Source organism: Scardinius erythrophthalmus (assembly GCF_964197995.2).
Source record: "Scardinius erythrophthalmus genome assembly, chromosome: 8".
Classification (NCBI taxonomy): domain Eukaryota; kingdom Metazoa; phylum Chordata; class Actinopteri; order Cypriniformes; family Leuciscidae; genus Scardinius; species Scardinius erythrophthalmus.
Genome location: NC_138228.1, coordinates 507,075 through 519,661, shown reverse-complemented (window position 1 = coordinate 519,661; position 12,587 = coordinate 507,075). Strand labels below are relative to the sequence as shown.

At 49.8% G+C, this 12,587-nt stretch overlaps 1 protein-coding gene across 2 annotated transcripts in view; it reads left to right on the top strand.

Annotated features, from left to right (window-relative positions):
• Positions 1 to 12,587, top strand: part of trpm7 (transient receptor potential cation channel, subfamily M, member 7) — a 65,772-nt gene that overhangs the window by 21,099 nt on the left and 32,086 nt on the right. For both annotated transcript variants that reach the window (XM_081372255.1, XM_081372254.1), the window contains exons 6-15: positions 105 to 229; positions 896 to 1,067; positions 1,649 to 1,823; positions 2,196 to 2,319; positions 2,498 to 2,570; positions 3,024 to 3,124; positions 4,574 to 4,708; positions 4,827 to 4,880; positions 4,992 to 5,132; positions 5,487 to 5,603. In XM_081372255.1, the coding sequence (XP_081228381.1) occupies positions 105 to 229; positions 896 to 1,067; positions 1,649 to 1,823; positions 2,196 to 2,319; positions 2,498 to 2,570; positions 3,024 to 3,124; positions 4,574 to 4,708; positions 4,827 to 4,880; positions 4,992 to 5,132; positions 5,487 to 5,603 (1,217 nt within the window). The remainder of the gene's footprint in view (positions 1 to 104; positions 230 to 895; positions 1,068 to 1,648; positions 1,824 to 2,195; positions 2,320 to 2,497; positions 2,571 to 3,023; positions 3,125 to 4,573; positions 4,709 to 4,826; positions 4,881 to 4,991; positions 5,133 to 5,486; positions 5,604 to 12,587) is intronic.

The following is a 12,587-nucleotide window of genomic DNA, read 5'->3' as shown; positions in this document are numbered from 1 at the left end:
CGTCTCTAACACACACACACACACACACACACGCGCTGCATCGAGAGGTCACGACCCCTCGGGGGTCACTGTAACTGCTGTGTATTTTTCGCTGTGTTTTCCAGGTGTGGCCAAACATGTGGGTGATGCTCTGAAGGAACATCTTTCCAGATCAGCGCGTAAGATCTGCACTGTGGGAATCGCTCCCTGGGGAGTGATCGAAAACAGGAACGACCTCATCGGACGAGACGTGAGACTCACACACACACACACGCGCACACACACATTTATGAGTCTTATGAGTGACCTATGTATCTCACTGAACACAGAACCAAGAGAGAAAAATAAAGAAACTGAAACCTGTATTCAGGACTGTTTTGATTTGATCACATGTAATATCATGACATTCACACACTGAGTTGAAGTGATGATTTTCTTTAGATAATTTTTGTGTGTGTTTGGGAACGCTGTCAAGGATGCATTAAATTGTTGAAAAGTGACACTAAAGACATTTATAATGTTACAAAAGACTCTTAATTCAAAATACATGCTGTTCTTTAGAACTTTCTGTTCATCAAAGAATCCTGAGAAATGAAAAATATCATGATTTCGACCAAAACATGAACAGTGTTCAACACTGATAATAATCATAAATGTTTCTTGATCATCAAATCATCATATTAGAGTGATTTCTGAAGGATCATGTGACACTGAAGACTGGAGTAATGATGCTGAACATTCAGCTTTGATCACAGGAATACATTACACTTTACTGTATATTCACATAGAGAACTGATGATTTACATTAGAATAATATTTCACTGTTTTTACTGTATTTTTGATCAAATAAATGAGCAGAAGAATCTTGAATCAGCTCAAGACTTGTCCGTGTGTGTGTGTGTGTGTGTGTGTGTAGGTGGTAGCGCCGTATCAAACCCTGCTGAATCCTCTCAGTAAACTCAACGTGCTCAATAACTTCCACTCTCACTTCATCCTGGTGGATGATGGGACCGTCGGGAAATATGGAGCTGAAGTCAAACTCAGGAGAGAACTGGAGAAACACATTAACCTGCAGAGAATACACGCACGTGAGGCTCACACACACACACACACACACACACACACACACACACACACACGATCTCTCACACGCTTACATTCTTTCACACACTCACATTCACACACTCACATTCACACACTCACATTCACACACTCACATTCACACACTCACATTCACACACTCACATTCACACACTCACATTCACACACTCTCTCACTTTCACACACGCTCTCTTACACACACATGCTCTCTCACACGCTTACATTCTCACACATGCTCTCACACACTCACATTCACACACTCTCACTTTCACACACGCTCTCTCACACACATGCTCTCTCACACACACACACACATACTCTCTCACACACACATGCTCTCTCACACACACATGCTCTCTCACACGCTTACATTCTCACACATGCTCACACACTCACACACACACTCACGCTCACACACTCTCGCACACACTCAATCCCACACACACATTCTCACACACAAACGCATATATAATATGTGAATTTACCATGCATTTATATATTATACAGTGTACGTGTAAAGTAACTCTGTATTGTGTGTGTGTGTGTGTGTGTGTGTGTGTGTGTGCAGGCATCGGTCAGGGCGTCCCTGTCGTGGCTCTGATCTTTGAAGGAGGTCCAAACGTGATCCTGACGGTGCTGGAGTATCTGCAGGAGAGCCCGCCGGTGCCGGTGGTGGTGTGTGAGGGCACGGGGCGCGCCGCGGACATACTGGCATACGTGCACAAGCAGACGGAACAGGACGGGTACGACACACACACACACACACACACACACACACATCATGTTGTTAAATGAACCCATCACCAGTCCTGATCAGACTCACCAACTCTAAAGAACTGAAAAGAATCTGTTCAAAACAACGATTCAAGAGAACCTGTGATGAAAGCCCTTGACGGGACGATTGTAGAAATATCAGTGTGTATTCTGTCTGTTAGAGTCATGATTTTAGTGATTTAATCATTTACTGCTTGTTAAAATCTCTTTGCTCTAGAACCGGCATTTTCTGCGAGCGACTCTAGATGCTTTTTTACTGTGATTCTGTTGCAGAAAAGTAATGCATAAAGGATCACTCAATCACTTATTCTATGATGGTGTGTGTGTGTGTGTGTGTTTAGCGCACTGCCTGATGGTGTTGAGGCCGACATCATTGCAACAATCAAGAAAACGTTCAACTTCAGCCATAGTGACGCACTGCATCTGTTCCAGACGCTGATGGAGTGCATGAAGAACAAAGAGCTGGTGAACACACACACACACACACGCTCACACACTCACTCGCTCGCTCGCTCACTAACTCACTCACTTAGTGTTTGGTCAATAAGGTCTGGTTTATGAGCGACACACGTGTTTGACCCCCTGTGTGTGTGTGTGTGTGTGTGTGTGTGTGTGTGTGTGTGTGTGTGTGTGTGTGTCTCAGATCACTGTGTTTCCTGTGGGCTCTGAGGACCATCAGGACATCGATGTGGCGATCCTGAAGGCTCTGCTCAAAGGTCAGTGTGGAACGACCCGTGTGTGTGTGTGAGTGTGTGTGTGTGTGTGTGACAATGCAGGTGTTTTCTGTTTCCAAATGAACCAACTGAGACCCGAATAGCAGAGTCACGATGAGACAGAGGAACGATATCACTGGAGTCACTCTCAGAATGATGATTTCTCCAGCTGATGAACGATAAAAACACACACAAACACACTTGACGGGAATATTAAAATTCTCTTTATGTTCTGAAGATAAATGAAATGTTATTTAAATGATGATGGTTGAATGCAGTGTGTGACGAAATGCATTCAGATGATCAAACATTTACTTCACACTTTATCAAAGTCTAAACTCACACGAGATTCAGACTCCATCACATGTCCTCTGACATCATCACGTGTGTGTGTGTGTGTGTGTGTGTGTGTGTGTGTGTGTGTGTGTGTGTGTGTGTGTGTGTGTGTGTTCACAGGCACGAACGTGACGGCCTTCGATCAGCTGGTCTTGACTCTGGCGTGGGATCGCGTGGACATCGCTAAAGACCACGTGTTTGTTTACGGACAACAGTTGCTGGTTCGTACCTGTGTGTGTGTGTGTGTGTGTGTGTGTGTGTGTGTGTGTTTGTGTGTGCAGATAAACACTTGTTTTAGTGTTTGTAGTAAACACACACACACAGAGATGACCTCCTGACTAGTGCTGGGCGGTTTGACCAAAAATCAACATCACGGTTTTTTTCTAAATTATACCGGTTTCACGGTTTTTACCGGTTTTTTTTTGTGTGGTTTTTTTTTCTCAAGCATGATGGGTGTTTACCACATTTTCTACTGAGTGAGAGAGGAAATAGTGCAGTAGATTTACTTATAATGCCCTATTTTATTGTCATGAGTGAATATTATAGAAAAAATCCACACTAATATTAATAATACAGGTTTGCAAGGCTGTTTACAAAGAGGTGCCAGCAGGACGCGCTTTAGGAGCGGCAGAAAACAGTGGTTTCCCCGGTAACGGCTGTACACAAAGCAGCAACGCTCATAAACACTGCTTTATCAGGAAAGATAAAGAAAGATTCAATCGTAATAACAAAGAAACTTTTCTAAAGACCGTCAGTTCACTTCAGATACGTTAATACAGTATAAAAACACGCGCGCCGCAAGAAAAAAAGACTCTCACCCCCACACGTCTCGTGCCCATTCTAGTCAATGCTTGTGTTTCAGATCGAAGCTTCCCAGAAGCGGCTCTCCGCGCCGCTTCGCTAAATATAGGCGCCTGGTCTATTTTGACGCACCACGTGGAGGACGGAATAAAACCTTGTCGCAGCTGTAATGCGCCGCAGACGTGTGTTGTAAATGAGGGGTGAGACTGTGTCGCGCAGCGCCGCGTTCCGATTAAAGCGACATACACCGGTTTTGCGGTATATTAAAAATTCATATCGTAACAAAAATAAACACCGGTATTCGGTATGAACCGGTAAACCGCCCAGCACTACTCCTGACCTCTCACAGCACATTCTGATACACTAACTATAACATGACACTAGTGCTGTGGGATTATGATCTATTCAAGGGATTGTGACAATAATATATTACTATTTGATTTTTAATACATTTTAAAACTTTTTTACTTTTTTGATTTGCTTAATTTTGAAATTACTTAAACATTCTAATTTTGTATTTTTATTATAGATTTATGTTAACATTTAATCATTAGATTTTAATTTTTGTACGTTTATTTGGTTTAAAAAAGTTTTCAAGGGATTTTTCACCCAAAAACGCCCTCAATTACTTTGTTTCTTTCTTCTGTGAAATATAACAGATGTTTTGATAAACGATGGGAATCAAACAACATTGGACCCCATTGACTTTAATTATATGGACAAAAAACACTGACGTTTCTTTAAATATCTTCTTTGCTGATGATTTTTGCGTAACTGCACTGTGAATGATAGTTCTGAGCATTTGGTTAAAGTGTGACTCTCTTAAAGTAAGTGTGTGTGTGTGTGTGTGTGTGTGTGTGTGTGTGTAGGTTGGTTCTCTGGAGCAGGCGATGTTGGATGCGTTAGTGATGGACCGTGTGGAGTTTGTTAAACTACTGATAGAGAATGGCGTCAGTATGCACCGATTCCTCACGATTACACGTCTGGAGGAGCTTTACAACACGGTACACACACACACTCTCTCACACACACACACACACACACAATCCCATCAAATGATACTTGTGAAGATATGTTGCTTTTGAGTGTAAACTGAACTTCTGAACGTTAATATTCTCACAGAAACAAACACCCACCAACCCCACGCTCTATCACCTGGTGAGAGACGTCAAACAGGTAAAGAGGAGCAACACGTGTGTGTCTTTCTCCAAACCAGTGGCTGTAAGAGGGAGACGTTGAGTTTCTCGTGTGTGTGTGTGTGTGTGTGTGTGTGTGTGTGTCCTCCAGGGAAACCTCCCGCCCAACTATAAGATCACACTGATCGACGTGGGTCTGGTGATCGAGTTCCTGATGGGAGGAACGTATCGCTGCAACTACACACGCAAACGCTTCCGCATCATCTACAACAACCTGCACGGGAACAGCCGGGTAAATCAGACCTCACACTGGGAATCTGGAAATCTGCTGTCTGGATGCAGACGTTCCCAAACGCTCTTTAGTCCAATCCCTTTGAGTCCTTCTATTAAAGGAGAAGTTCACTTTAAAATGAAAATTAGCCCATGATTTACTCACCCTCAATTCATCTTAAGTGTATATGACTTTCTTCTTTCAGACGAATACAATCAGAGTTATATTAAAAAGCTGACTCTTCCCAGCTTTATAATGGCAGTGAATTGTAATTATCAGTTTGAAGCTCAAAAAAGTGAATCTATCCATTCTATACCACTCTTTCTCTCTCTCTCTCTCTCTCTCTCTCTCTCTCTCTCTCTCTCTCTCTCTCAGCGATCGGGGCGACACACGGGCAGCAGTTCCCATGAATCCTTCAGCATTCAGGCTGATAAAAAGGAGAAAACCCGACACAATCACTTCATAAAGACGGCTCAGCCCTACAAGCCTAAGGTAATGCAGGGGGTGAGTGAGTGTGCGTGAGTGTGCGTGAGTGTGCGTGAGTGTGCGTGAGTGTGCGTGAGTGTGCGTGAGTGTGCGTGAGTGTGCGTGAGTGTGCGTGAGTGTGCGTGAGTGTGCGTGAGTGTGCGTGAGTGTGCGTGAGTGTGCGTGAGTGTGCGTGAGCGAGCGTGAGCGTGCGTGAGCGTGCGTGAGCGTGCGTGAGCGAGCGTGAGCGAGTGTGAGCGAGAGTGTGAGAGAGTGTGAGTGTGAGTGAGAGTGAGTGTGTGTGTGAGAGAGAGTGAGTGTGTGAGAGTGTGTGAGAGTGTGTGAGAGTGTGTGAGAGTGTGTGAGAGTGTGTGAGAGTGTGTGAGAGTGTGTGAGAGTGTGTGAGAGTGTGTGAGAGTGAGTGAGCGAGTGTGAGCGAGTGTGAGCGTGTGAGCGAGTGTGAGAGTGCGTGAGTGCGTGAGTGTGCGCGAGTGCGTGAGTGTGCGCGAGTGTGAGAGTGAGTGTGAGAGTGAGTGTGAGAGTGAGTGTGAGAGTGAGTGTGAGAGTGAGTGTGAGAGTGAGTGTGAGAGTGAGTGTGAGAGTGTGAGAGTGTGAGAGTGAGTGTGAGAGTGTGAGAGTGTGAGTGAGTTTGAGCGAGTGAGCGAGTGAGCGAGTGTGAGCGAGTGAGCGAGTGTGAGAGAGTGAGCGAGTGTGAGCGAGTGTGTGAGAGTGTGTGAGCGAGTGTGAGAGTGTGTGAGAGTGTGAGCGAGTGTGAGCGAGTGAGTGAGAGAGTGTGAGAGTGTGAGTGAGTGAGAGAGTGTGAGCGAGTGAGTGAGAGAGTGTGAGAGAGTGTGAGTGAGTGAGAGAGTGTGAGAGAGTGTGAGAGAGTGAGAGAGTGTGAGTGTTAGTGTGTGAGTGAGAGTGTGTGAGTGAGAGTGTGTGAGTGAGAGTGTGTGAGTGAGAGTGTGTGAGTGAGAGTGAGTGAGTGAGAGAGTGAGTGAGAGAGTGAGTGAGAGAGTGAGTGAGAGAGTGAGTGAGAGAGTGAGTGAGAGAGTGAGTGAGAGAGTGAGTGAGAGAGTGAGTGTGAGAGTGTGTGTGAGAGTGAGTGTGAGAGAGTGTGAGAGAGTGTGAGAGAGTGTGAGAGAGTGTGAGAGAGTGTGAGAGAGTGTGAGCGAGTGTGAGTGTGAGTGTGAGTGAGCGAGTGTGAGAGTGAGCGAGTGTGAGTGAGTGTGAGTGAGTGTGAGTGAGTGTGAGTGAGTGTGAGTGAGTGTGAGAGAGTGTGAGAGAGTGTGAGTGAGTGTGAGAGTGTGAGAGAGTGTGAGCGAGTGTGAGTGTGAGTGTGAGTGTGAGTGTGAGTGTGAGTGTGAGTGAGCGAGTGTGAGAGTGAGCGAGTGTGAGCGTGTGAGTGAGTGTGAGTGAGCGTGTGAGTGTGTGAGAGTGTGAGAGTGTGTGAGTGTGTGAGAGAGTGTGAGCGAGAGTGTGAGAGAGTGTGAGCGAGAGTGAGTGTGTGAGCGAGTGTGAGCGAGTGTGAGCGAGTGAGCGAGTGTGAGAGAGTGTGAGCGAGTGAGCGAGTGTGAGAGAGTGTGAGCGAGTGAGCGAGTGTGAGCGAGTGTGAGCGTGTGTGAGAGTGTGAGCGAGAGAGTGTGAGAGTGTGAGCGAGAGAGTGTGCGTGAGTGTGCGTGAGTGTGCGTGAGTGTGCGTGAGTGTGCGCGTGAGTGTGCGCGAGAGTGTGCGCGAGAGTGTGCGCGAGAGTGTGCGAGAGTGTGCGAGTGTGAGCGAGTGTGAGCGAGTGTGAGCGAGTGTGAGCGAGTGTGAGCGAGTGTGAGCGAGTGTGAGCGAGTGTGAGCGAGTGTGAGCGAGTGTGAGCGTGTGTGAGCGTGTGTGAGAGTGTGAGCGAGAGAGTGAGAGTGTGAGCGAGAGAGTGTGCGTGAGTGTGCGTGAGTGTGCGCGTGAGTGTGCGCGTGAGTGTGCGCGAGAGTGTGCGCGAGAGTGTGCGCGAGAGTGTGCGCGAGAGTGTGCGCGAGAGTGTGCGCGAGAGTGTGCGCGAGAGTGTGCGCGTGTGTGAGTGTGTGTGAGTGTGTGTGAGTGTGTGTGAGTGTGAGTGTGAGTGAGCGAGTGTGAGAGTGAGCGAGTGTGAGCGTGTGAGTGAGTGTGAGTGAGTGTGAGTGAGTGTGAGTGAGTGTGAGTGAGTGTGAGAGAGTGTGAGAGAGTGTGAGCGAGTGTGAGTGTGAGTGTGAGTGAGCGAGTGTGAGTGAGCGAGTGTGAGCGTGTGAGTGAGTGTGAGTGAGTGTGAGCGTGTGAGAGTGTGTGAGTGTGTGAGTGTGTGAGAGAGTGTGAGCGAGAGTGTGAGAGAGTGTGAGCGAGAGTGAGCGAGTGTGTGAGCGAGTGTGAGCGAGTGAGAGAGTGTGAGTGAGTGAGCGAGTGTGAGAGAGTGTGAGTGAGCGAGTGTGAGGGAGTGTGAGCGAGTGTGAGCGAGTGTGAGCGAGTGTGAGCGAGTGTGAGCGTGTGAGCGAGAGAGCGTGAGAGTGTGAGCGAGAGAGTGTGCGTGAGTGTGCGTGAGTGTGCGTGAGTGTGCGTGAGTGTGTGCGTGAGTGTGTGCGCGAGAGTGTGCGCGAGAGTGTGCGCGAGAGTGTGCGCGAGAGTGTGCGCGAGAGTGTGCGCGAGAGTGTGCGCGAGAGTGTGCGTGTGTGTGAGTGTGTGTGAGTGTGTGTGAGTGTGTGTGAGAGTGTGTGAGAGTGTGTGAGAGTGTGTGTGAGTGTGTGAGTGTGTGAGTGTGTGAGTGTGTGAGTGTGTGAGAGAGTGTGAGAGAGTGTGAGAGAGTGTGAGAGAGTGTGAGTGAGTGAGCGAGTGTGAGCGAGAGAGTGTGAGAGAGTGAGAGATTGTGAGTGAGTGTGAGTGCGTGAGCGTGCGTGCGAGTGCGTGCGAGTGCGTGAGAGAGTGTGAGAGTGAGTGTGTGAGAGAGTGTCAGCGAGTGTGTGAGCGAGTGTGTGAGAGTGTGTGAGAGTGTGTGAGCGAGTGTGAGCGAGTGTGAGCGAGTGTGAGCGAGTGTGAGTGAGTGAGCGAGTGTGAGCGAGAGAGTTTGAGAGAGTGAGAGAGTGTGTGAGAGTGTGTGAGAGAGTGTGAGAGAGTGTGAGTGAGTGAGCGAGTGTGAGCGAGAGAGTGTGAGTGAGTGTGCGTGAGTGTGCGTGAGTGTGCGTGAGTGTGCGTGAGTGTGCGTGAGTGTGCGTGAGTGTGCGAGAGAGTGAGCGAGAGAGAGTGAGTGTGTGAGCGAGTGTGAGCGAGCGTGAGCGTGCGTGAGCGTGCGTGAGCGTGCGTGAGCGTGCGTGAGCGTGAGCGAGAGTGAGCGAGAGAGAGTGTGTGAGCGAGTGTGAGCGAGTGTGAGCGAGTGTGAGCGAGTGTGAGCGAGTGTGAGAGAGTGTGAGAGAGTGTGAGCGAGTGTGAGAGAGTGTGAGTGAGTGAGCGAGTTTGAGCGAGTGTGAGCGAGAGTGTGAGCGTGTGTGAGAGAGTGTGAGAGAGTGTGAGAGAGTGTGAGAGAGTGTGAGAGAGTGTGAGAGAGTGTGAGAGAGTGTGAGTGAGTGAGCGAGTGTGAGCGAGAGAGTGTGAGAGAGTGAGAGATTGTGAGTGAGTGTGAGTGTGCGTGAGCGTGCGTGCGAGAGCGTGCGAGTGCGTGAGAGTGTGAGCGAGAGTGTGTGAGAGTGTGTGAGAGTGTGTGAGAGTGTGTGAGAGTGTGTGAGAGTGTGTGAGAGTGTGTGAGAGAGTGTGAGAGAGTGTGAGTGAGTGAGCGAGTGTGAGCGAGAGAGTGTGAGTGAGTGAGCGAGTGTGAGCGAGAGAGTGTGAGAGAGTGAGAGATTGTGAGTGTGCGAGAGCGTGCGAGTGCGTGAGAGTGTGAGCGAGAGTGTGAGAGAGTGTGAGAGTGAGTGTGTGAGAGAGAGTGTGTGAGCGAGTGTCAGCGAGTGTGTGAGAGTGTGTGAGAGTGTGTGAGCGAGTGTGAGCGAGTGTGAGCGAGTGTGAGTGAGTGTGAGCGAGTGTGAGTGAGTGAGCGAGTGTGAGCGAGAGAGTGTGAGAGAGTGAGAGATTGTGAGTGAGTGTGAGTGTGCGTGAGCGTGCGTGAGCGTGCGTGCGAGAGCGTGCGAGTGCGTGAGAGTGTGAGCGAGAGTGTGAGAGTGAGTGTGTGAGAGAGAGTGTGTGAGAGTGTGTGAGCGAGTGTGAGCGAGTGTGAGCGAGTGTGAGTGAGTGTGAGCGAGTGTGAGTGAGTGAGCGAGTGTGAGCGAGAGAGTGTGAGAGAGTGAGAGATTGTGAGTGAGTGTGAGTGTGCGTGAGCGTGCGTGAGCGTGCGTGCGAGAGCGTGCGAGTGCGTGAGAGTGTGAGCGAGAGTGTGAGAGTGAGTGTGTGAGAGAGAGTGAGTGAGCGAGTGTGAGCGAGTGTGAGCGAGTGTCAGCGAGTGTGAGCGAGTGTGAGCGAGTGTCAGCGAGTGTGTGCGAGTGTGTGCGAGTGTGTGCGAGTGTGTGCGAGTGTGTGCGAGTGTGTGCGAGTGTGAGCGAGTGTGAGCGAGTGTGAGCGAGTGAGTGAGCGAGTAGAGTGCGTGAGTGTGCGTGAGTGTGCGTGAGTGTGCGTGAGTGTGCGTGAGTGTGCGTGAGTGTGCGTGAGTGTGAGAGAGAGTGTGAGAGAGTGTGAGCGAGTGTGAGCGAGTGTGAGCGAGTGTGAGAGAGTGTGAGTGAGTGTGAGAGAGTGTGAGAGAGTGTGAGCGAGTGTGAGAGAGTGTGAGAGAGTGTGAGAGAGTGTGAGAGAGTGTGAGTGAGTGTGTAAGCGAGTGTGCGTGAGTGTGCGTGCGTGAGTGTGTTTGAGTGAGTGTGAGCGTGTGAGTGAGTGTGAGTGAGTGAGCGAGTGTGAGCGAGAGAGTGTGAGAGAGTGAGAGATTGTGAGTGAGTGTGAGTGTGCGTGAGCGTGCGTGCGAGAGCGTGCGAGTGCGTGAGAGTGTGAGCGAGAGTGTGTGAGAGTGTGTGAGAGTGTGTGAGAGTGTGTGAGAGTGTGTGAGAGAGTGTGAGAGAGTGTGAGTGAGTGAGCGAGTGTGAGCGAGAGAGTGTGAGAGAGTGAGAGATTGTGAGTGTGCGTGAGCGTGCGTGCGAGAGCGTGCGAGTGCGTGAGAGTGTGAGCGAGAGTGTGAGAGAGTGTGAGAGTGAGTGTGTGAGAGAGAGTGTGTGAGCGAGTGTCAGTGAGCGAGTGTGAGCGAGTGTGAGTGAGTGTGAGCGAGTGTGAGTGAGTGAGCGAGTGTGAGCGAGAGAGTGAGAGATTGTGAGTGAGTGTGAGTGTGCGTGAGCGTGCGTGAGCGTGCGTGCGAGAGCGTGCGAGTGCGTGAGAGTGTGAGCGAGAGTGTGAGAGTGAGTGTGTGAGAGAGAGTGAGTGAGCGAGTGTGAGCGAGTGTGAGCGAGTGTCAGCGAGTGTGTGCGAGTGTGTGCGAGTGTGTGCGAGTGTGAGCGAGTGTGAGCGAGTGTGAGCGAGTGAGTGAGCGAGTAGAGTGCGTGAGTGTGCGTGAGTGTGCGTGAATGTGCGTGAGTGTGCGTGAGTGTGCGTGAGTGTGCGTGAGTGTGAGAGAGAGTGTGAGAGAGTGTGAGAGAGTGTGAGAGAGTGTGAGAGAGTGTGAGAGAGTGTGAGCGAGTGTGAGAGAGTGTGAGAGAGTGTGAGTGAGTGTGAGAGAGTGTGAGTGAGTGAGCGAGTGAGTGAGCGAGTGAGTGAGCGAGTGTGAGCGAGTGTGAGAGAGAGTGTGAGAGAGTGTGAGAGAGTGTGAGAGAGTGTGAGTGAGTGTGTAAGCGAGTGTGCGTGAGTGTGCGTGCGTGAGTGTGTTTGAGTGAGTGTGAGCGTGTGTGAGTGTGAGTGTGTGAGTGTGTGAGCGTGTGAGCGTGTGTGAGAGTGAGTTTGAGAGTGTGAGCGAGAGAGAGTGAGTGTGTGAGAGAGTGTGAGCGAGTGTGAGAGAGTGTGAGAGAGTGTGAGTGAGTGAGCGAGTGTGAGCGAGTGTGAGAGAGAGTGTGAGAGAGTGTGAGAGAGTGTGAGAGAGTGTGAGAGAGTGTGAGAGAGTGTGAGAGAGTGTGAGAGAGTGTGAGTGAGTGTGTAAGCGAGTGTGCGTGAGAGTGCGTGAGTGTGCGTGCGTGAGTGTGTTTGAGTGAGTGTGAGCGTGTGTGTGTGAGTGTGTGAGTGTGTGAGTGTGTGAGTGTGTGAGCGTGTGTGAGAGTGTGAGCGTGTGTGAGAGTGTGTGAGAGTGTGTGAGAGAGTGAGCGAGTGTGAGAGTGTGTGAGAGTGTGTGAGAGTGTGAGCGAGTGTGAGTGAGAGTGTGAGTGAGAGTGTGAGAGAGTGTGAGAGAGTGTGAGAGAGTGTGAGAGTGTGAGAGAGTGTGAGAGAGTGTGAGAGAGTGTGAGAGAGTGAGAGTGTGTGAGTGAGAGTGTGTGTGAGTGAGAGAGTGAGTGAGAGAGTGTGTGAGAGAGTGTGTGAGAGAGTGAGTGAGAGAGTGAGTGAGTGAGAGAGAGAGTGTGTGAGTGAGTGTGAGTGAGAGTGAGTGTGAGTGAGTGTGTGTGAGTGAGAGTGAGTGAGTGAGTGTGAGTGAGTGTGAGTGAGTGAGTGTGAGTGAGTGAGTGTGAGTGAGTGAGAGTGTGTGAGTGAGAGTGAGAGTGTGTGAGTGAGTGAGTGTGAGCGAGTGTGAGTGAGTGAGTGAGTGTGAGTGAGTGTGAGTGTGAGTGTGTGAGCGTGTGTGAGAGTGAGTGTGAGCGAGTGTGAGCGAGTGTGAGCGAGTGTGAGAGTGTGTGAGAGTGTGTGAGAGTGTGTGAGAGTGTGTGAGAGTGTGTGAGAGAGTGTGAGCATGTGTGAGAGAGTGAGCGAGTGTGAGAGTGTGAGCGAGTGTGAGTGAGTGTGTGAGAGAGTGTGAGAGAGTGTGAGAGAGTGTGAGAGAGTGTGAGAGAGTGTGAGAGAGTGTGAGAGAGTGTGAGAGAGTGAGAGTGTGTGAGTGAGAGTGTGTGTGAGTGA